Source organism: Chionomys nivalis, chromosome 12 (assembly GCF_950005125.1).
Source record: "Chionomys nivalis chromosome 12, mChiNiv1.1, whole genome shotgun sequence".
NCBI classification, from domain to species: Eukaryota; Metazoa; Chordata; class Mammalia; order Rodentia; family Cricetidae; genus Chionomys; species Chionomys nivalis.
The window spans coordinates 22,472,370-22,497,819 of NC_080097.1; the positions used below are offsets into that span (position 1 = coordinate 22,472,370).

General features: G+C 33.6%; 1 protein-coding gene across 1 annotated transcript in view; it reads left to right on the forward strand.

Moving 5' to 3' along the window:
• Positions 1-25,450, forward strand: part of Klhl1 (kelch like family member 1) — a 232,484-nt gene that overhangs the window by 83,916 nt on the left and 123,118 nt on the right. Inside the window, exons 3-4 of the mRNA XM_057786305.1 lie at positions 7,448-7,584; positions 23,855-24,051. Coding sequence (XP_057642288.1) covers positions 7,448-7,584; positions 23,855-24,051 — 334 coding nt within the window. The remainder of the gene's footprint in view (positions 1-7,447; positions 7,585-23,854; positions 24,052-25,450) is intronic.

Sequence of the window (25,450 nt, forward strand, 5' to 3'; positions counted from 1 at the left end):
CTAGACAAACAGAATGATGGTATTTAAAATAGGGAAAGGAGTCCAGGGAAACATGATTAAAAACTTCATTCATACCACCTGGAAGATCCCTAATGCCATAACAATCGGACATAAGAATAGGTGAATCTAAGAAAATTACCAGGCAGAGCAGTGTGAATTTATTCTGAAGACAGTGAAATGCTGGTGTGACATTTGGCCATATTTTGAATGGCACTGCGGCAGAACAGTTAAGTTTAGAATCATAGCACAGGTTATTAAAGCGGTTCTAAAGAGTGGTTTTGCAAAAGATAATATTAAGGAAAAGCACAGCAGTCCACTGCATTCGACAAAGAAAGGGTCAGGAGTAAAAGAAAGAGAAGTCACCGACTAAGAGGTAAAGCTGAGATAAGAAATTCATAACTGCTCTATAACTAAAAGATGGTTTTAAAAAGAGGGAGCTTGACAGTGTCAAACACCATAGTAAATTGAAGTGGAACATAGGAATCTTTAATAGGTTTGCAAAGAATTTAGTGACCCAATAAGAGATTTTCCTTAGTGGCTACATTCTCTCATTGATGCAATTTTTGCCCCAGATTTCCTTTGAGTAACTGCAGCTGAATAAGCACATGTTGGTTTTTTGCCAAACATTAAATCCCAGACTCTAATTCAAATCTTTTGTGCCAGTAAGTCTAAATGCAGGATTCATCTTTATATATGTCTATTATGGAGCTGGAAACTTTTCCTTGAGATGATAGAGAAGATTTCTGATGATTTAAACTTTCACACTGTATGTCACAACGTATTTTGGTCTTCAGAATGTGACCTTCCTGTGTGTAAATACAAGCTGATTGGGTTTATGTTGAAATACTCATGCTGATAGAGATGTATTCAGATGTTTATGGAGATATAAATATCACTTTGATGAAACTGATCACTTATAACACATGTATTTATTTGGCTAGATTTAAATATTGCTTATTTCTATGCTTTTTAAATAAAATTAATTGTTATTATATTATTGACATTACTTTAATATGTAAGTATGTATCAGGTTTCCTCAGACTGTCAGCCCCAAATCATGACATGGAATTTTTTATTGGTTATGAATGCTCAGCCTTATCTTATGTTTGTGTTACTTAATTCAAACTTTTTCTCTTCATCTACATTTTGCCTTGAGTCATTTACCTTTCCAGAATCTGTTTGTCCTATTTTTCGGGCTTCTTCCATGACTGCCTGGCTGGCTGGCTGGCTGGCTGGCTGGCTGGCTGGCTGGCTCCCAGAGTCTTCCCTCCTTTCTCCCTCATCCTCTCTTCTCTCTTGAGCCTAGATTACCTCTGCTACTTATTCTCTCTGCCCACCAGTGCCACCTATTTCTCCACTGCCTCGCTATTGCCCATTCATTTTTTTTATTAATCCAATCAGGTGTCTTAGAACAGCAAAACAACACATCTTTACATCATTAAACAAATGTAGCATAAACAAATGCCATGCATCTTTACATAGTTTAAGCTATATTCCACAACAGAACAATGTTTTGCATGCATGTATGTCTTTACATTACATATGTGCCTACTATCTTCAAAAGTTAGAAGAGGACATCAGATATCCTAAAATTGGATATGTACGTGACTGTGAGTTGCCATGTGGATACTAGGAATCAAACCCATTTTCTGTGAACGAGTAGTAAGGCTCTTAACTGTTGAGTGAGCCAACTCTCTGGCCTATCTCTATTATTTGTTAATGTTACATAACCAGATCAATCTGGTGATTCTCCTACCTTAAAATCTTAAAATGTGAGAAAGTAGGCATGACCACTTGGCATGAATTTAGGTTTTTTGTATCTTAAACATTTTGTCAATGTTTGAAAATATCAATAATTGGAACAATTTATAATGCCCAGCCAAATGCAGAAAATGTGATGAATTTAACTATTTCTAATATGCTTGCATATTCTAAGCATTAATGTGAAACTAATGAACCTTCCAAATTTATAAATTCTAGAAGATGCTTTATAAGTATATAATCACATAATTAAGATTATTTACTTTGTTAAATATGTAATGTATCATTCTGTCCATGTTGTTTAACAACAGACCATGAGTCATATTATATAGAATTTAAAGAACATAGCAGGTGAAACTACATGATAAATATTTCAGAAAAATATTTCATTAGAGTAATTCAAAATATTTAGGTAATTCACAATTAGCACAAAAACTATGGAAGACAAAATGAATGTATGTCAACAAAAGGAAAATTCAAAACTCAATGATACTTGTGGGTGTAATAAAAATAATATAAATAAAAAAAAGCCAAAAATCACCTATTCATGTAAACACCAAAATACATTCCATTGACAGGCCCATTAGTTTTATGTATTTCCTTTCATTCTTTCCTTTCATTCGTAAGCATGAAGTCTTATCTTTTATTGTTATGTTCCACTTCTCTTTTTCTTTTCTTTTTACAAGGGTTCCTTAATCTACACACACAAACACAAACATGAAGCATATTGGAATTTTTTTATGTGAAGAACTAAGAATCTGTATAAGTACATTTTATTCCTATGTAGTGTTATGGCTATTTATGTCCCTTTTTTTCCTATTTTTTTCTTAGGGTTACTATTGCTGTGATTAAACACCATGACCAAGGCAATTCGGGAATAAAAGGTTTACTCAGATTACCCTTTCATAACACTATTCATTGCCACCATCACAACTAGCACCACCACCATAATCATCAAAGTAAGGCAGAAGAGAAAATCAAACAAGGCAGGAACATGGAGGCAGGTTCTGATGCAGAGACCATGGAGGAGTATTGATTACTGTCTTGCTGTTCACAACTTGCTCAGTTTGCTTTCCCATAAAACCAAGGACCACCGGCCCAGGTGTATTCCCATCTATAATGAGCTGAACACTAGCTCACTGGCAACTACTAAATTAAAAAGCCCTACAGGTTTGTATGGTTACCACCTGATCTCTTGGAGGTGTTTTCTCAATTGAGGTTCTCTCCTACCAGATGACTACAGCTATGTCAAGTTGACATAAAACTAGCCAGCTCTTTAGGCCTGTACCCCCATCTTTCTATTGTATTATTTATTCTTTTGATCACCAGTTTTGTGAGGTCTTTGCATATTTTGGAGATCAGCACTCTGTCGGAGGTGGGGTTGGTGAAGATCTTTTCCCATTCTGTAGGCTGACATTTTGTCTTGTTGACTGTGTCCTGTGCTTTACAGAATCTTCTTAGTTTCTGGAGGTCATATTTATTAATTATTACTCTCAGTGTTTTTGCTGCTGAGGTTATATTTAGGAAGTGTTCTGTATGCCACTGTGTTCAAGTATCCTTCCTACTTTTTTTTCTATGAGGTTCAGTGTGGTTGGGTTTATGCTGAGTCTGTGATCCATTGGTACTTGAGTTTTGAACATGGTGATAGATATGGATCTATATTCATTCTTCTACATGTTGATATTGAGTTATGCCACCACCATTTATTGAATATGCTTTTTTTTTCATTTTTTATTTATTGCTTCTTTCTCAAAAATCAGGTATTTGTAGGTGTGTGGGTTAATACCTGGGTCTTCAATTTGGTTACATTGGTCCTCTTGTCTGTTTTTATGCCAATACCAGGATGTTTTCAGTACTTTATCTCTGTAGTAGAGCTTAATGTCTGGGATTGTGATGCCTCCAGAAGTTCTTTTATTGTACAGGATTGTTTTGGCTATACTTTTTTTTTTTTTTTTTTTTTTTTTTTTTTTTTTTTTTTTTTGCCTTTCATTATGAAGCTGAGTATTGTTCTTTTGAGCTCTGTGAAGAATTTTGCTTGTATTTTGGTGGGCATTGCATTGAATTTGTAGATTGTTTTTGGTAAGATTGCCGTTTTGCTATGTTAATTTTACCTACCCAATGGCATGGAGATCCCTAAACAGAGAACTCTCAGCACACAAATCTAAAAGGGCTGAAAGACACTTGAGGAAATGCTCAACATCCTTAGCCATCAGAAAAATGCAAATCAAAACAACCCTGGGATTCCGTCTTACACCTGTCAAAATGGCCAAGATCAAAAACACTGATGGCTTTTAGAAATAAGGCAAAAAACAAACAAACAAACAAACAAACAACAACAAAAAAAATCAGCCTACAATTCACAACCTCTGGAGAACCTATACACACACACAAAAAAAGACCCCAAGAAAGACATACATAGAGCTAATCAACATGGAAAGTAGAAAATGACAAAATCTCCTGTGTAAAATGTGAGCATGGCGATTATGGGAGAGAGTAGAATGGGAGGGAAGAGAATGGAAGAGGAGCAGAGAAAAATATATAACTATAAGAACAATAAAAAGCCATTATAATAAAAAATAAAAAATAAAATTAGCCAGCTAAAATTGTAATTCCATGTTGAGTCAGTGAGTAAACTTTTATTGATAACCCTCAGAATGCATAGATTTCTAGTACATTACCACAAACTTTGAGCTGCTTCTGTGCTCTGAAAACTTCCTTTTAACTACTATTCATATTATTTTTCTTTTATCATTATTATTTTCATATTATAAATAAGAATATACTGTCACATTTATTTCTAAATATATTTTTAAAAGTTATGCTTTCAAAAGGAATGTTGAAAGTAAATGAATGCTCCTAAGATTAATAAATATACAACAAACTATCAGAATAAAATATTTACAGTTTTGTTTAAAAGTCTTCATAAAACTGTGATTGTAATTGCAAATGCCAAACTATTCAAAAACAAATTTGAGAAAAAAAAAAAAAACAACTGTACCCATAGAGGGGATGGAGAGATAAATAAAATTGCATAAGTATATCATAGTTTAAAAAAACAATGTAAAATATTATTAAAATTTACTATACTTACACAGAGCTGAACATGCCCTAAGTTTTAACTTAAAAAATAAATACATACCACCAGGGGGTACTGTTGCACACCTTTAAACCCAACACTTGAGAGGAAGAGTCAGTGGATCTCTGTGAGAGCGAGTAAGGCAAATCTGGGCTACAAAGCAAGTTCCAGGAAAGCCAGTTCTGTTACATAGATAAGCCCTCTCTCTAAAAGTCTCCCTTCCCTTCCTTTCAAAGAGAAAAAAAAAAATATTGACAAACTAAACTAAAAAAGGGAAAGATAAAAACTTTATACAGCCGGGCGGTGGTGGCGCACGCCTTTAATCCCAGCACTCAGTAGGCAGAGGCAGGCTGATCTCTTTGAGTTCGAGACCAGTCTGGTCTACAGGAGCTAGTTCCAGGACAGGCTCCCAAGCCACAGAGAAACCCTGTCTCGAAAAACCAAAAAAAAAAAAAAAAAAAAAAAGAAAAGAAACTTTTTACAAAAAAAACAATAATAAAATGTTATAACATTTCTCTCCCTAGTTTCTACTTGAGGAGAAGGGTGATGTGATGTGTCTTATACATTATGAATTTACCACATAGCGAAGATTTGGATTTAAATAATCAAAAATGATATAAATGTAAGAATAGAAAATAAGTAATTTTGTTATTGGTATATAAAAATAGCAAATGATTTATTTTCAGTAACTTGAAATCACGTAAAGCAAACCATAGTGAACAATAAATGTTGAATATCAAACAAATGACCACTTAAACTATGAGATATTTTAAATTTCAAAAACACAAATTTTATTAGACAGAGTGAAAAGTGAACTGTATAAAAGGTGAAAAAAATATATGAAAACAAATTTTAATCTTTGGTTGCAAGTGGTTAACCTAACTATTACCTATGTTAAGAAAATTAGAGTAAAAGTATGTTGGGTTAAAATATGTATGTTTTCCACTGTAAAAACTATTAAAAGCTAAGAAAAATAGAATAAATATAAACATATGACATATTACATCAGAAAAACAATAAATTTGAAATCTAATTTTTAAAAGACCAATAGAGTCTAGATGATAACAAAATTATACATTCTCTTCCCAAATGAATGAAATAAATCTAGACTCCTTCATTAAGTAAAAGAATGTTATAAGTTATTTCTGATGAAACTAGAAAAAGAATTCTGATTAATTAAAGCTAGGATAATGGATTGTCCTCAGAGCTACACTTTAAAAGGTCTAAAGAGAACATTTTCTTTGACTGATAGGATTGAGCCTGCTTCAAAACCAAATGAAATATTTTAGGAAAAAAGATGAAATTAAGACATTTTACTATTAAATAAACATCACAGTTTTAAATTCTTGATGAAACTGAGAGGAGCAAGCAAAGTTATTTTGTTAAAATTTCATATAATGGTCATTACATAGCACAAATGTCTCTGGGGACAGATTAATGTTGGCTAACGAAGCAAATCATAACCTCTTATGCTGGCCAAAGGTAATGCACAGCTTAATTTTAAACATGTCATTGGGTACAGTTCACACTGTACTTTTGGAAGTATGATTTTTATTACTTAGTCTACTTTTTTCAATAATTCCTTTTATTTTATCCATATGATTGTTTTCCTTGCATTTTGTGTGTGTACCACATGTTTACCTAGTGTCTAAAGCAGGCAGGAGAAGGGATAATTTCCTTGGATTTATCAAATTACAGACAGTTGTTGGCTGTCATGGTTGCTGGGACTTGAAACTAGGTACTCCAGAAGAGCCATGGAGGCTGTGCTTTACCACTGAGCAATCTCTCCAGCCCCTATTTAGTTCGTTTTAAATGTAATTCCCTTCAGCAATTTCATTAATATATGCAATGCATTGGCACTATATTCACCACATATTCTTCTACCCCACCCTATCTCTAAGTCTTTTGCCTCTCTTGACTATCTTCTTGCTTCCTGTCATTTCACTTCAACTTGAAAAGATCTACTATTTGGAAACTAAAATGCACACATGAGGTACAGTATATGGCACTTGCCTTTCTGTGCTGAGGTTACCTGGCCCAGTACAATATTTTGTAGTTCCATTTTCTTTCCTGTGGATTATGATTTCATTTTTCTTAACAGTTGAAAGATATTCTATTTTGTGCTTTATATGGTTATTTCACTAAAGAAATGAGTATCAGAGTCAAAAGAACTGTATGTTTTCTAAGTATTTCAAGTAGAAAAAGGATACTGTCATTTTTAATTAATGAATTATAATAAAAATAAAGAAAAAATGCAGTGCCAACAAAGCTGTAAATTAGATACAGAAGCAGGCATTAAGAACATGTAAGGAGAGCTTCCACGCCAGTGGAAATGAATTTTGTGGATGTACTGAAGAAATCAGGGTTAGGTATCACATAATTTAATAAACTAATTTGTGAGTCGTCTATAAAATTATTTTATATATAGCCAAAGGATTCTGTCAATATACTGTACACAAATGCACTTGCATATCTGTCTACAGTAACTAGGAGATGCAACCATGACCGACAAAACAATTGTGCTGATTCTTTGCTCCGTGTTATGTCTGGTGAACTCATTGTTCTGTGCTGTTTGTCCATTGCCTAAAATAGACCCTATGACTCTTTCAGGCTTGTTCTGAGTTCTGTCTCTGACTATTTTGCTGCCATGTTTACAAGTGATGTTTGTGAAGCCAAGCAAGAGGAGATCAAGATGGAAGGCATAGACCCAAATGCACTGTGGGATCTTGTGCAATTTGCATATACAGGTACAGTAAAACAACCATGCATCATATGGATAACATGTTTATTTTCACATTGACTTTAAGTCTTTCAAAACTAAAACTCCGCTGGCATTTCATCATTAAACTTTCAGTTGCAGACAATATAAAAGAAAAGATTATCAGTCTTTCTAGTTAGTGAAATCACAAATGTATAAAGGTATTCATTTTTTGATATTCAACACCATATTTACACAGGATTAATACATGATTAAAATTAAAATTTTTGAAAGAAGAATCAGAGAATTAATCATTAAGCAGGAATTTGCTTATCTCCATAGTTGGTCAGAACATTAAGGTTATAAAAAGATGTTTTTTCTTTCCAGCAATATGTGTTAAAATAATTCACATTTTTCTTGTGCTAATTAAATGCTAATTTTTATTGACCTTTAATATTGAAATAGCAGCTTAACTGAAAGGGAAAATTATGATATCTATAGTTTTAAGAGTAGCCTAATTTACTATATATATTATGCTGGACGTTATGTTATTTCAAATTAGACACTGTTATAAATTCCATTTTTAGTGAATATTGTTCAATGTGTAATTCTGAGCTGTACTTGGTGGGAAAATTTAATAAATAAGCCAGCTCTTTCCTTCCCAGAAGATTACAATTTAAGTAAACAGCTGAGTTAAGAAAAAAGTGATATATCTCAAAGGATATATAAAAATAAATGCTAAAAAAATCTATGAACCTTGAAAATAGAATTTGAAATCAGATTCATTGATATAATGTGAAATAAGACATTTGTGGTCTCAATAATCTTAAAATATGATTATACAAAGCAAACCTTTCACTATAAAAATCTAAGACATTTTGAAGACTCTTTTTTTTCCTTTGAGTCTATTGTCATGAATTTGAACCCTGCCTTTTCACGTAATATTTTTCTAATACCTTATGTGATATATATTTTTTGTTGATTTTATTGAGCATTACATGTTTCTCTGCTCCTCTCCCTGCCTCTACCTTCCCCTTCTACCCTTTTTCCTGGTGCCCATGCTTGCAATTTACTCAGAAGATCTTATCTTTTTCTACTTCCCATGTAGATTAGGTCCATATATGTCTCTTTTAGGGTCCTCATTGTTGTCTACGTTCTCTGGGATTGTGATTTGTAGGCTGGTTTTCTTTGCTTTATGTTTAAAAACCACTTATGAGTGAGCACATAATTGTTTTTCTGGGTCTGGGTTACTGGAGAAAACTTCAATTTGTGTTAAACTGACAGAACTAAGAGGGTAGGTATTTAAGCCCCAAGATGAAGAGAGCACTGACATCTTGATACCTTTTCCTTTATACTTGGTTTTTTAGAAGGAAAGTCAGCTTTGTATATCTTTGTGTAAAGAGGGTAGTCTCAACACATTCCAACTACCATTAAGCTTTTGTCTCAAATCACTGAGAAAAATGCTAGTTGAATACAGCATTGGCACAAAAGCTTTCGAAAATCCAGCTGCAAGCAAGTGAGGAAAAATATGTGCATTCCTAAATCTTCTGAAGTAAATGTTCTTAGGGAGACCAAGGTGTATGGCCATAATAAAGTCTTTCTAGATTTTTCCCAAGTGGAGGGGCTATTCAGAGCTTTGCAATTTAATAACAATTGGTTTATACCATTGTACTGGCCATCATAGATTCCGATCATATCAGATAAACATAGATGGGGAGTGGCTGACTAGACCATTCCTGACCCCCATCTACTAGTTCACTCTGGGAGGATTCACTTTTTTTTTTTTTTTTTTTTTTTTTTTTGGTTTTTCGAGACAGGGTTTCTCTGTAGCTTTGGTGCCCGTCCCGGAACTAGCTCTTGTAGACCAGGCTGGCCTCGAACTCCCAGAGATTCGCCTGCCTCTGCCTCCCGAGTGCTGGGATTAAAGGCGTGCACCACCACCGCCCGTCCTCTCTTCATTTTTGTAATGACAGAGGAGCCTTCCAGGCTCTAGCGGATACTTCAGAGAACTATGGTCGCAAAGATGGCCTGTATTACAATCACTGGGTCACAAAGAGGAAAGGATATGAGAATGGGACCTCAAAAGAGGAGGGAGGGTTAATATTGAAGGAAAGAAACTAGGAGAAGGCAGGTGCGAGGTAACCATAATGCATTATATAAATATATGAAAATTTCTAACAAAGAAAAAAAATAAATGTTATATTTTAAATTCATATTTTTATTTACTGGAATGAGGGAGGGGCCATATAGGGTTCCTTTTAGGAACAGAAAAGCACGATGCTCATATCCAATTTTTATTCCCTGGCAAACTTATGTTTGCTTAAAGCAAAACTAGGTCAAAGGACACTCACTGTTCGTTACACAAGGTTAGATGAAATGTTGAAGCGTCCTGCTGCGAGTAATGACCGAGATATGTCTCTGTTTTTCGAAGAAAGTAAGGATATAAGGCCGCCTCGCATCTGCACTAACACTGTGGCCCGTCCCGAACACATTTGCTCCTAAGCATATTTGTCTCTTGGGACTGACACACTACCCATTCCACTTATATGTTTACACAAATTTTCTAAATGAGATACGAGTTTATGTAGTAATACAAAAGAAATTGTAGGAATGTTCTCCAATATGTACTTGGCTTTGTCACATACAATCTAAAATGTATAGCAACAGAAGAAGTACTGTGTTCGTCTTTACACATAGGAAAATACGAGATTCCTAAGTCTGTCTAATTAACAGGCCATCCCCGTGATCTGGAACACTATTTGGAAAATATCTAAAATTAAATGCATTCCCCCAAATTAATAAGCAACTAGGAAAGCAAACATTCATTTGAGAATCTTTAACTTTCTCCTCTCCCTAGTCCTGTTACCAAAGGGTCTAAACTTGTTTAATTTTTTTGCCAGTTAAAGAATTAAAAGCAGACAAAATGTAGAACATGACAGAGAGCATAGGTAAAACAGGAACAGAGAGAATCAACTGTCAAAGAAATGCTTTTATTCGGGGCCAGGAAACACATTCAGCACAAGACAGAGCTCGAGATCCTCCACAAAACAGAAGGGGAACTCCCGAAGACAAACCCTGCCCCACAACTATTAGATAAACGTGTCCTAATCAGGCCTTGAACTTGGTGAGTCTGTCTATCAGCAAAGGCCTTACTGAGAACAAACAAACCAAAGAGAAACCATAAAATTTTGATTTCAGCTTTCAGGCTTTTGTCTCTTCAAATTATGAAAAATAAGCCAGCCATTTTGGAACTTCACCATCTTTGTTACCTATTCATGACCCCTCTCCCTATATGCCCTAATTCCCCACTCCTACTTTGAAAAGGCTGGGCTATAAAATCGTTTTCTCCTGTTCACTCTGCAACCCCCACAGCTGAGATTATTTTCTTAATGCTTCAAGTTGTCAAGTCTATGGAGAGACAAGAGTATCGTGTAGATTAAGTTTTCACAGTTACTTGTAGAAGTAGGATATTCAGTACAGATGAAGCAGGGGATAAGCTTTTCTATGTTGTCCACAAAAGTCTACAATTAAAATCAAGAAATGAATCAACCTCTTAACTAAATAATTAAACTATTGAACTATAAAAGTAAATGCTTTAAGAAAGCCTATTATGAATAGTTGAATAATGTAGTCTTCAATGATTGAGCTCTTGAGAACTTGAAATATCCAGAAATAGAAGCCACCTTACAAGGCAGTGTTTACATGGTAAATGTGATGCATCACAAAGCTTGGGAATCATGTTTTCTATTTATTCCCTTCCTAAATCATGGTGGAAAAGAAGAAGGAACTGAACTGACATTGGAAAAAAATCAGCAAAAGTTAAAAACATATAAAGCAGTGATTTGACTTTTTTCTAGCTGCTATGAACCCAGAAGTTCAATAGTGTTACTAGATAAAATAAAGTGAGTGGCAACTTTATGAAAAAGAGATAATACTAAAAATCTTTACAGTTTACTATATTATTAGAAATGAACTTTGTTATTATTTTTGTGTCAGTAAAATTAAAGTATTTGTTGCATGTGAGATAGTAATTAAAATCTGAAATTTAAACTGTTTCCCTTATTAGTAGAAAACACCATACACTTCTGCACACACTTCTTCTCCCAAGGCCTAATACCTTCGAGACGCTTAAAGAGAATTTATATTCCTTATAGCAATGATGTTAGTTATCAAGTTAATAATACTCTGGTGATTAGACAGATGAGGATATTCAAAGTATCTTCTTAAAATTTTTAGATTTTAGTTGATTTTCAGTTTATTTCTAGAAATTCTGCTTGTGATATTGGAGATTTTTAGTGAGTAAAGGTATATACCAGTTTGAATAAGCACCTTTTCCCTTTTCTTTCATTTAATCATTTATTATTTTTTTCTACTAAAAAAACATTTTTTCATAAAATTTATTCTCATTTTGTTATCCCTTACCAGATTTCTCCAAGATCATTTCTATTTTCCCATCTAATCAAAATAACACCCTCACCTTTTTTCATTATATTACTAATAGTCATGTAGAAATGTTAACAATAATAATAAGCAATAACATGCAATGAAGAACAAACATACTAGAATATAACAAAATAAATACAAAGACTTAAAGGAAAAACATACAAAAGAGAAAAGAACTGAAAATTAAATAATAAAAATATATTAAAGTAATATAAAGATATAAAAAGAAATAAAGTCACTCAGGCACACACAACACACATGCTACTACGGAAAACTGATATAAACAAGCAGAAGATTTGCAAAGAAAATATTAAGAGACACAGAGCCTCTAACTGCATTTGAGTTAGTTGATTTTATTTTAGCCCTCTACTTGTGGATGTTCTCCTGTCCTTCACAGTGGTTTGTATACCTTCTGAAACTCCATTAGGAAAAATAAAATTTTCCTTTGAATGTTGTTTCAATTAGAGATTTTATATTAGAGATTGGGGTTTCTGTCTACTTTCCCTCAGCACTGACCCTGTCTGGCTTAGACGTGTGCAGGCCTTGTGTTTGATTCAGTCTTTGTGTATTCATATGTGTGTCAGCCCTGTTGTGTCTAAAAGACCTTGCTTCTTCGGTGTCATCCATCCATTCTTCTCTCACAGTCTTTCTGACTCTGCTGTAGTACTTCCTGAATTCTGATAGGAATTATTAGATGAAGACATTTCATTTAGAACTGAATGTTCTAAAGTCTCTCACTCGGTACATTGCCCTCTGTATCAGTTCTCATCTATTGCAGGAGGAAGCTTCTCTGATGATGGCTCAGCAAAGCACTGATCTATGAGAATAACAAAATGTGGCTGGGACTTATTTTGTTACATTTATTTGGGAGAAGAGTAGTATTTGCTTTCCCCCTATCTAGTATCAGGTTATGGCCAGTCAGTCTGTGTAAGGGGTGGGAGACATCTCACAGAGTAGACCTTAAATCTGATCAGACAGTGGATGGTTACCTCTACAACTTTTGGGATACTAATGTAATGATGTTATCTTGCAGTCGGGACAAGATATATAATTTACCAAAGATTTTGTAGTTGTGTTAATGTTTACCTTCTCTTTTGATGGCATAAAACATGACCTCCAGTACTATGATGACTAGTCAAGAGGTGTAATGATTTCAGGTAGCCACTGGTTTACCTTGTCAATATTGAATATATTAGGTAGTATTTGTATTCAATAATAGGGCCTTGCCCTCAGTTTGTGAAGAAACACCAACAGTTTTGGCAGTATTCTGGATCACTTAGTCATTTCCATAGGGCCCCTTTTTGGCAATAATCAGACAGGAATTATCTGAATTACTACATAACTATTGACATTCTTAGTAGCATAGGGTCGAATGGATTAAAACTTTGGTAAACCTTTCACTGTACAGGATTGTCATAAACCACATGTTGGGGCGACATCTGTCGGGATCAAGGCACAACAAATTCACACATTCCAGTGTAGGGGCATTAGGATTAGAAGTAGTAAGCAAAAGAAACAGAGATATGAAAGAAATAAAAGAGACACAAAACCACATTGGAAGAGAAAGGCAGTGAATACTGAACCACCAGCATTTATTTTCCACCTACTTACATACTTTACTTTGAAAGGGAAGAAGGGAGGTAACAGACTTCAGTCAGATGATATAAAGAATAGGCTTGTATTTTCTCACCTTTTTCCAGGTGGAATGGATAGACCTCTATATCCAGATACTAATTAACCACACCCTAAGTCGGGATCACTTGTTGGTAACCACACCTGTTGTCAACAACTTCATATGAGCACAAAGAAGCTCAAATTCTCTGACCTTTAGTCAAGGTGGAATAATCTCACATCCATGCCCCCTCCGTCACAGAACCATCCATTTTTTAGCTTTATCCACACATTTGGGTGAACTTGGATAGAACTTGTTTTATGTGCAGTAAAGTCTTTGATTATATATAATGGTGGCAAAGCTGTTCTGGAAATATTCCATGAAACAGCTACAGAAAATGGAGTCAAGGGGGGAAAATAATAATTTCACTACAAAGATAGCATGACTTCACTTTCAAATCACTTCTAACCTAGTTGATGATGAGTGATGAGAACTTCAGAGATCATAATCTGAGCATTAGACAATTTACAGATGAATACTTGCCATCCTAAAATTGTGTAAAGCTCAAATTGTGAAAATATTTTAGGAATAATAAGTTGTTATTTCAAAGTGTGTTTATAAGCTCATCTTGTGAAATATCTGAATTGTCTACTTAATTATTACATTGTAACATTTTTATGGCATATACGAAATGCCTCTAATGTTCTTCAAATGCAGCCCAGCCATGTAGGGATGTGCAATCTGGCAGAGATCAATAGAAAGCCAATAAACTTGTTACTGGAATATGAATGGCAGAGCACAAAATGAATATTTTGTTCTCTGTCACACTGCACCTTTTCAGAGCAAGTTATGACAGGAGTTCATTAGAGTGATTTATGACTCTTACTCTTTCAAAATAATATAGGTCACTAAAATTGACACCCCGATTGCTATTTAGTAACTTGTCCTAGATGCTGTTCATCATCCCCATGACTATACAGTGGCTTATACACAGCGGTGATGGTTGAGCAGGTTAAACTGTGATGCTCCATTTCTGGAAAATACGCTTACAATGACCTTAATTTATTATATACTTACTGTCTTGCATCATTTACCAGGCACAGAATAACAATATGCTGAGTTGCACAAGGAACTTATGTTTAATCAAGTTGGAAGTTTATCATCAAAATAATCATCTTTGAGTATAAACATATTTTTGATATATAAAACTAGTTCTTTTGGAAGAGTGAGGCTACAATATTGGTTTTGCATGTATATACAAACCTATATTTCAGTTTTCAGATTTTAATCCCAGATGACATTTTAGATAAAATCATATATTAGTAAAGGATGAACTTGGGTTCACTGTACTAAAAGGTTGCCTTTATGTGCACTTCTAGAAATTTCCTATTGGTTCATCTCTTACATAATTCTTGTCGTCTTGAAAATAAACTGTGTTCATTGACGATTAAGGAAATAGAGTTCTAACAAATATGAGAGGTGGAAATGCAAGGTTACTTATACAGAGTCAGGCCCTGGAGACGACTGATAAGGACAAAGTTCAAATAGAGGAAGCTGTCCAACTAAGAGTGGTGATTTTAAAAAGAAGGGTAGGAAATTAAACTGCCTAACAGCAAACTTTAATCATACTGAAGAGTAAATATGTTTGTAAAAGATGCTCGGGTGCATCTAAAGCTAAAGTCTTTGTACATGCAATAGGAATGTTAAGGAAACTTATAATTACTGCCAACATTTCAGTGAAATAAATACATACAAAGGCACTGAGGTATTTAATGTTCTTTTAATATTAAAAAAGTATATATCAACACATTCAGCCCATAATTTATTCACTAAAGACCCTCCCAACTTCAATATTATAATTTCAGGTAAATCAGAGCTTCATTTTTATGAATGGTTTAATTCAAATGGCATGAATTATGCAAACTCAATAACAGAATATTAATTTTAGGCTTAGAGATTTTACTAGGCTATAAACTATATACATAATATAAGATATTGGGTATTCAAAGACTTGTTTATGTCATATCATTGTCCATTGTTTAAAAACACTGAGCTATTTAATTATCCTAGAAAGTCTGAATAATTTTCATATTTAGCATAAAAATAAAATAATCAATGAAATCAGTTAGAAAGTAGCCTTAATTATGTTGGTATTTGTGTGTATATGTTTACCAGCCCAGCAATAAATGTAAAACTGATCCTTTTTGGTGTTTTTATTTTGTTTTGTTGCATGTGCACTGGGTGTTTTGCCTGCATTATGTCTATATGAGGGTGTCAGATGCCCCATAATTGGCATTACAGACACTTATGAGCTGACATTTGGGTGCTGGGAATTGAATCTGAGTTCTCTAGAAGTAGCCAGTGCTCTCAGACAGTGAGTCATCTCTCCAGTAAAACTGAATCTTAAAAGGCTAATTTTGCATTTCGAAGACACTATGGAGTTCCAATTTATTTAACAATCTATTGCATTTAATAGGTTGATTACATGATATATGATGCTTCATATTTGTAGGCTTTAAAGATTACCACAATGCAGCACATAATGACTTACTGAATTTTCCACTGGTTAACATAGCCTATTTCTTCTTGCCGAGTTACTTCCTGAAAGAATTTTGACTGAATCATTTTATTGTTTTAAATTTGTGTATATGTCTTTTGCCCTTCACATGTTAGACAACCTAGACAGAATCCTATGATAGCCTATTAAGTGTCCACAGTACCTATCTAATTATTTCACTTAACATGTAATATATATGTATATTATATATATATATAATATATAACATGTAATATATATGTGTGTGTGTATTCCTACTGAATATATGGTTCAATTTCATTGCTTCCAATTATTTATTTTTAATGCATTTGATCCTATTTTACATTTATGAATCCTAAATATCCTACAATGATGTGTAGTATTTTAAGATTCTTCCTCTTTCAGAGATAGAGACCTTAATTGTGTGAGATTATTTTAAATAGTGAGTAAAATAGTAAAATTAAGCTTAATTTTGATGATGCACATTTTTAGATTTGAAATTTTAAGTGTTTCTTAATGCCTTTCATAAAAATTTTAGAACCAATAAAAGTTGTGGACAACATGTGAAAATTCTAAAATGTTTTTAAAATGTAAGAAAATATGTTTATCAGAATATGGAAGATTTATGGAGCCGGGGATGGTGAGAAGAGCTTGATAATATTACTATTGGGGAGGGGAGGTTGAGGCAGCAGGAGACTACTAGGGGCTGTTTAGGCAATCACAGTTAAACACAAAAAAGGAGAGAGATGGGTATTGGGGGACGTGATTGGAAAAAAAAGAGATGTGAGATCTTTATTTATAAATTTTATAAAGTGGATATTGTGCATTCTTCTAGAAGAAAGAAATGTTAGTAGTAAAAAGAAAAACACTTTAATCTCAAACACCTGATCATACTCAGATGAAGGATCCTAATTTCTCTCCGACAAGGGAAACAGCTTACAATTACACAAACATGGCATAGACACTAAACTATTTTGACCTCTGATGTCTTTATGGGTACTGAATTAAGAGAAATGACTTTGTTGGTAATGTGTATACTCTATGTCTCATTCATAAAATTATCTTAAGTTATTTAAGGTAATAGCCATAATGAGACTATTTCCCCATAATCACAATGCAATTACAGGTTCTCTTTAATTCATATATTATAAATCGCATAAGTGGACATTATGCATTCTGCTTCGGAAAGAAAGTGTTATTAGGAAAACACTAACTCTCTAATCTAAAACATTTAATAGTTAAGGGCATTCTACAAAACACGACCAAATCCATATTCCTTTTTGGGCTAGGAAAAGTAAAAATCAGGAGTGGTCTCAAAGACAATGCTTGTCTAATGAATTCTGAGAACTTGAACAATTCGGGGCTTGGATAAGATCCCAGGACAAACAAGGGTATTTGTCAAATGAAAAAAGGATTTAGTAAAGAATCATAACAATGTTTGATCCTTACGACAATGTGTATTCAGTACTGATGGGAGTATTCATAATGAATGAAAGAGATAATTGTATAAGAGAAATTTGATAGTTTTTTATAATTTTCTATAAATATTTAATAATTATATCCTAATTTATACTGACAAAATTCATACATGTCTCTAAAAATTACATTTTTGTAGGTCATTTCAACTTTTTGAGGTTAAAAAAGATATTATTTCCCTTCATATGCAGAGATAAAGATACAGATATATATGGAGAGATCATGGCGGGTCTGAAGGGAAGAGACAGTAGGAGGAGATGGAGGATGGCAGCAAGATGGATAATATTTAATTGCGTACTTGTCTGTGTATCTGTGTGTGTGCGTGTGTCAGTGGATGTGTGTACACTAGCTGTTTTCAGTAATGGAAATATACAAAAATGTGTTCATATTGCTGCATATGTTTTTACTTATTTCCATACTAGTTTAAATATTTCTCATTCTGATACAGGGTAATTTTAAAATATTTCCTTACAGAAAATCAGAATGAATATCCATATTTCTGGTAATTTAAATTTGAAAAATGCTTACGTGGTCTTTAGAATTTACCTAAAATATAAACAAAGAAGAAAGCAGTCATCTTTCTTGATTAACAATTGTGTTAACAACTGACACATCACCACAATTTTTGGTGGGGCGATGTGGTCAGAAAGATTCCGAGAAGAAATTGGTAAAGACTTATTTCACTGATATGAGAGGAATATACAGTAACTGGTAAGGTGACTCAGTGGTTCACAGGACTTGCTGGACTTTCAAAGCATGAGTTTAGTTTCCAGAAACAGATTAGGAGGATAAAAAGGGACTGTGACTTCAGAGGTAGTGAGTCTTCTATTCTTCATGAACATCCACATGCATATGTGTACATACATATAAACAGCATGCAAATACACACAAATAAAATATGTACACTCATGGTGATATGCTGCCATGTGTGTTCTTGAAATAAAATCTCTGTCCTCCAGAAGAGCAACCACAACTGAACCGTCTCTCCACCTCCCAAAAATATATTTTCAAAACTAAAAAAAGTACACATAACTCTCCTTTTCATACATATCTTACTGCCAAGGCTAGGAAGGTAAAATCATGTTGACATTGATGGAAATTGAAGTTTTGGGGGATACGGAGGTCTCTATTATAATAATAATAATAATAATAATAATAATAATAATAATAATTATTGTTATTATTATTATTATTAAAAATTTCTGCCTCCTCCCCACCTCCCATTTCCCTCCCCCTCCCCCTACTCCCCTCCCCCTCCCTCTCCAGTCCAAAGAGCAGTCAGGGTTCCCTGCCCTGTGGGAAGTCCAAGGTCCTCCCCCCTCCATCCAGGTCCAGGAAGGTGAGCATCCAAACAGCCTAGGCTCCCTCAAAGCCAGTACATGCAGTAGGGTCAAAACCCAGTGCCATTGTCCTTGGCTTCTCAGTCAGCCCCCACTGTCCGTCACGTTCAGAGAGTCAGGTTTGATCCCATGCTTTTTCAGTTCCAGTCAAGCTGGCCTTGGTGAGCTCCCATTAGATCACCCCCACCGTCTCAGTGGATGGGCGCACCCCTCGCAGTTCTGACTTCCTTGCTCATATTCTCCCTCCTTTAGCTCCTCATTTGGGCCTTGAGAGCTCAGTCCAGCGCTCCAATGTGGGTCTCTGTCTCTATCTCCATCCATCACCAGATGAAGGTTCTATGGTGATATGCAAGATATTCATTAGTATGGCTATATGAAAGGGCCATTTCAGGCTCCCTCTCCTTAGCTGCTCAAGGAACTAGCTGTAGATATCTCTATGGATACCTGGGAACCCCTCTAGAATGAAGTCTCTTGCCAACCCTAAAATGGTTCCCTTAATTAAGATATCTTCTTCCCTGCTCCCATATCCACCCTTCCTCCATCCCAACCATCCCATTCCCCCAGGGTCTCCGCATCCTCCCCTCCTCATTTTTCTCTCCCCATCTTCCCATCTCCCCTTTCCCCCACCCCACCACCACCCCCAAGATCCCAATTTTTGCCTGGTAATCTAGTCTACTTCCAATATCTAGGAGGATAACTATATGTTTTTCTTCGGGTTCACCTTCTTATTTATCTTCTCTAGGATTACTGACCTTTATTTATGTCTAGAATCCACTTATGAGTGAGTACATACCAAATTCATCTTTTTGGGTCTGGGTTACTACACTCAGTATAGTGTTTTCTATTTCCATCCACTTGCATGCAAAGTTCAAGATGTCATTGTTTTTTTACCCCTGAGTAGTACTCTAATATGTATATATTCCACACTTTCTTTATCCATTCTTCCATTGAAGGGCATCTGGGTTGTTTCTAGGTTCTGGCTATTACAAATAATGCTGCACTGAACATAGTTGAACAAATGCTTTTGTAGTATGATAGGGCATCTCTTGGGTATATTCCCAAGAATGGTATTGCTGGATCCTGGGGTAGGTTGATCCTGAATTTCCTGAGAAACCGCCACACTGATTTTCAAAGTGGTTTCACAAATTTGCATTCCCACCAGAAACGGATGAGTGTACCCCTTACTCCACATCCTCTCCAACAAAGGCTATCATTTTTTATTTTAGCCATTCTGACAAGTGTAAGATGGTATCTCAAAGGTCTCTTAATGTGCTTGACCTCTTCAGAGAATAAACTTTGATCCTCACTGTGCTGTGAGAAATTCTAAATAATTTATTATTAGTATTGATAGTATTATTTAAAAAGTAATTTTAAGTGTTACTAAAATCTATTTCTTTTGTTTCTAAGCTTTACCTATAACAAAATTTACAACAGCGATTTGTTTATTTACATTTCTTATTATTGTGATCAAATTTCCGAGACAACTGAAGGTAGATGAGTTATTGTCTGCCCAATAGGTTCTAAGAGTTACAGTCCATCACAGGAGAAAAAAAGCAGAGTTCGTGTTGCTGGAATCGTGTTTCTAACTCTCTTTCATTAGGCTATAGCAGGAAGCTGAGGAAACAGTCGGTGGATCTCTAGCGTGACTTACTTTTGAAAGGCAGTCTCACGTTCTAAAGATTTTGTGGCTTTCCATGTAATACCACAACTAGGAAAGAAGGATATAAACCTGACTTGGTGGGAAACATTCACAATTCAAACTATAACAGAACCCAAGTGCCAACTCGTAGACTTTCCTCATACAATAAAAACTCAGAAATAGTATACCTTCAAATTATACTTTAAATAAAAGTAAAAGAGTAATTTTCTTCCCGTTAACAGTATTCACTTTATTTTTAGATAACTTTTAACTCAAGTACTTGGCCAATTTTTGCCTTTTTTGCATCTAAGTATGTTAAATAAATGGTCAAGTTATACACGTCAGCTAGCTTAATTTGTGTGCATTCAAGCTTAACACTTGCTATTATTCCATTTGTGCCTTCTGGCTTTGAAAAATATTCTTTAGCATTGGATACATTTTAAGTTGAAAAGTAAAAACCATTTTAACTCTTTTAGACAAATAATGGTAATACTTTAATTCAATCAATAAAATTCACAATAATTCATATTAAAATTATTCAATATAGGACTATAGAAAAGATTATAATAAAACTCACTCAAAATGTTAAAAGAAATTATTTACTTGATTGCTTAAGGAGATAGATATTTTAACCTATTTGCAATAGCATACAATGAATTTATGTATAAAGATATTACTAGGAACCATATAAACTGTACAATTATAGCATCTTCATTTATATGGAGATTTTAATAGTTATTAATAAAAAACTGTATAAACTGGATATGTCTATATTCCCAAATAAATTTATGTATATTACATTATTTCTGAATGTATAAATATAATTTCTTAGTTGATATAATGTAATTGCAAGTACAGGTTTTCAGATTTTTTTTAAAAGAGTTTTAGTAAATTTAAAAATTTGTACTAGTTTTCAAGGATATTTCTTTGCATTCATCATTTTTCAGTTAGTAGAATCATGCTTCTACATATTGCAATGACTTCTTTCTTATTATGGTGACATAGTTTTTTGAATAGATGGCTCCAGTGACTTTTCAGTATACATGGGAAGCTATGGGATAATAGATTCTTCCATTTAGCCTAAGCAGAAACTTAGTAGAATAGGTAAGTGTTAGAAGAGGGGAAAGTATGGAACTATCTCCCAGCTCCATTGCTAACCAGGCTTCATGATATTTCATTGTGTAAGTGTTGAATATTTCCAGAAACATCATTGATTGTCATGACATATCACTCATACACCTCTCCTGAAAAAAAAAAAAACATTCTGATAACATATTTCTTTCCTTCTTAAAAATTTCTTTTTTTTTCAAATTCCAAATACATGCTGGGCAATCATTTATCAGGTATATAATTTGTAAGTACCTTTATAGTTTAATGCTCAACTCTATTTCTCAGATAGTGTCTCTTGAAATGAAATTGTTGTTGTCCAATTTCTTCCGTTCTTATAGGATTATGCTTTGATATTTATCTAAAATAGTTCATTGCCTTAAGGTCACAAGGACTTTCTTTTATTTATACAGGATTTTTAATCAGGCTCTAACTTTTATGCTTATAATCTTGCTTGAATAACTTTTATGTATTATAAGATTTATAAATTGCATTACATGATTTGCTCACCATTATTTGACTTGTTAAATGATTATCTTTTTCTCAGCCTACTTTGCTTTTTTTCATATATGCAGATATATCATTCATATATATATATATATATGGATTTTTCTTATTCACAGACATTTTGGTCAGTTCCATTTATTTATCAATGCTTATTAGTAGCAGTCTTACTCAAGTTTAATTGCTTTAGCTTACTAAGTCCAAAAGTTTTTTTTTTTTTTTTATGTTTTGGACTGCCTAGGTCTACTGAATTTTCATAATAATAATAGGTTCATTTCTTACATTCTATTAAAATGTTTGTGTAATATTGAAGATTGAGGTTGATATAAATTTGGGATGAACGAAACATTAAAGTATTTTTTAAGATCAAAACTCCAATTATAAGTAATATTGTAAGTGGAAACTCCCAAAGCTTATATCTGAGTACAGTGGTTCATGAGATAAATTGACATACATTATTTTTGGTTGTACTAATGCCTATACTTTACTACAAAAGAAAAATAAAGCACAGAGAAGAAGAAACAAAGACCCATCATATGAATTCAGAGAAAATGAGGTAAACTCTCCCTTAGGCCCTCATCTAGTGTAAGTCCATGGAACTTCATACAGTCATTTGTGATGAAACGTGTAAACACTTGCTAGGCAAGAAGGCTCATTACTGACTCAGTAGCTGGAAGTTTATACCAAAGGCTGATCGCCTAGGCAACCTCTAATGAGAATGTATCAATATTCGAGCCGCTTAGAAGGAAATGGTTATTTAGACTAAGTGTGAAAAGTTCAGCAGTTCCTATCAGTGAATGGCAAGAATTCTCCTGAGCCATGAAGAATCTGAATAGTGGTTCTTCTGACAGATAGCAGCCAAGCTTACTATACTAATAGTTTGTATGCAAATTCTACTGTAAGAACATAAAATTGAAGATATTTGTCTCCCTGCTGCTTCAAATCAGAGAATCTGGGTTATGCTATAAAAAATAACATCTCCATTTATTTGATTTTCATATATTTGTTTAAAAAATGTTTTCAATTTCTGGATGACTTTATTAAATAATTTAGAAAATATATTATATGATGACAGTATTTTAAAAACATGAAAATAACTAAAATATTTGGCATATACTTAATTATTAGTAAATTATCAATTTCAAGATATCTCTACTGTTTTCTCAATTTTAAAATTATTTTTATAAATACAGATATATAGTTTATGAATCATCATATATGCATATCAATGCTTCTTTTTTAATTTACTCCTTTTTAATAACGCTTATTAAGTCAGTGATTTAAGTTTTTACCCCACTTTCCAGGTTTTAATTCAAGACACAAGGTCTGTCATGTGTTTTGCAGATAGTTGGATTGACACCTTACTGGTAACAGCTTTGAAAAGATATCAGGAATAGATAAAGACCAGGATAAATGTACTGTATCTTCTCTTCTGCTGATTTCCAACAACAAGAACTTGAAATGCCCTCTGGATATTAAGTGAAATGTATTCTGTCCTTGGTTGTTTATGTAAAGCTGCAGATATCAACTCCCAGTTACTATGTTATCAGATAAAACCTATACTTTATCAGGACAGCTAAGAATTCCAAAATAAATTACTACATTAGCCATGTGAGAAATGTTCACAACAGAATTTGGTTGTTTTCTTCTTTTGTACTGAAGGTTGCTTGGAACTGAAAGAAGATACTATTGAAAACCTGCTTGCAGCTGCGTGCCTTCTTCAGCTTCCTCAAGTAGTAGAAGTATGTTGTCACTTCCTCATGAAACTTCTGCATCCATCAAACTGTCTGGGAATCCGAGCATTTGCAGATGCTCAAGGATGCATTGAATTAATGAAAGTGGCCCACAGCTACACCATGGTAAGGAGGTTTAATATTTAAATAGTGAAGTATTATACTAAATATCAAATGATACAATTATGATGGCTTTCCACAATTAATAATTAAGGTATTTTCTGTGATTGGAACATACTCAATATTGATCATTATGATATGTAATATAATATTTTATAAACTCAAGGTAATTAATAATCTTGTCCTTATTTTAATTTTAAGACATTATTACACTTTATAGTCAATACTGATATCAATGTTGACTGTTTGGGATTTTAAATGTTGATTTACTAAATAAAAATGATTCCTATCTTCCCAATCTTTTTCTATTCATTTCTTCAACTACAATTTTTTTCTCATTTTCTGCATTTTTATTATAAGTCTATCATACAATCATATATATATGGCAGCTCTCTATTATTTGTGGCGAATAATTTTGTAGATATAATGGGGAGTACAAAATGTTTATTTGTGCTATGGATATTAGTTCATTGATGCTTTTTTTTCAAAACAAAATATTTTTAAGTAGACAACTTTTAGTATGCACTTCATAAAGGTAATTTTCTGAAATATTGTTATAACTCAAAAGTTTAAGTGGCATGCAGAGCAATCAACAAATATTCTTGAAAGAGTTCGAGTTTATTTATTTATTTTTTTGGTTTTGTCACAATTCTCACAGTATAATGATCCTTTTTTCAGAATTATGAGGATTCTAAAAGTCGTTCTTATTTTGTATCTTATTTTTATCTATTTTTCATTTCTTAACTAGCTATTAATTTTATGTATATGACTGTTGGCCTGCATGCGTGTATGTGCAGTACTTGCTTTCCTAGTGTTGACAGAGGTCAAATGGCATTACAGAGCCTAGAATGGTGACTGCAGATGACTGTGAGCTTCTGCTGGATGGCTGGGAAGTGAGTCTGTGTCATATTTAGAAGTAGCAATTCTCATAACAACTGGGCCACCTCTACAGCCATGAGTTGTATACTTTAAATGTGAAGGTTTTATGTTGATGAACTATTTTTCATATCACTTCCAATTCAGAGAGTATTAGTCCTTACAAAACACAATACTTATGGTAGTTCATTTACTAGATGTAATTATTATGTCATACATACTATGAAGAGAAATCTCTATATAAATATTAGTTAGCAATATATTTTATTTTGGCAACTTTAATGTATTGATACGAATAAAGAAAATGTTGTTGAATATCTCATTAGCAACTCAAGGGAAATTGTCTAGAGTATGCAGAATAAGATTTCTTGATATTTCTTTGAAGTATCAAAAAATAAATAATTTTCAAGTAACTCTTGAAAATCAACACCTATAATTATTATCATTATTAATCTTAGAATTTCAGCATTGTCTGACATTTATAATTTAAAAATTTAAGCAACTTTCACATTAGATGAAAACTCAGCCA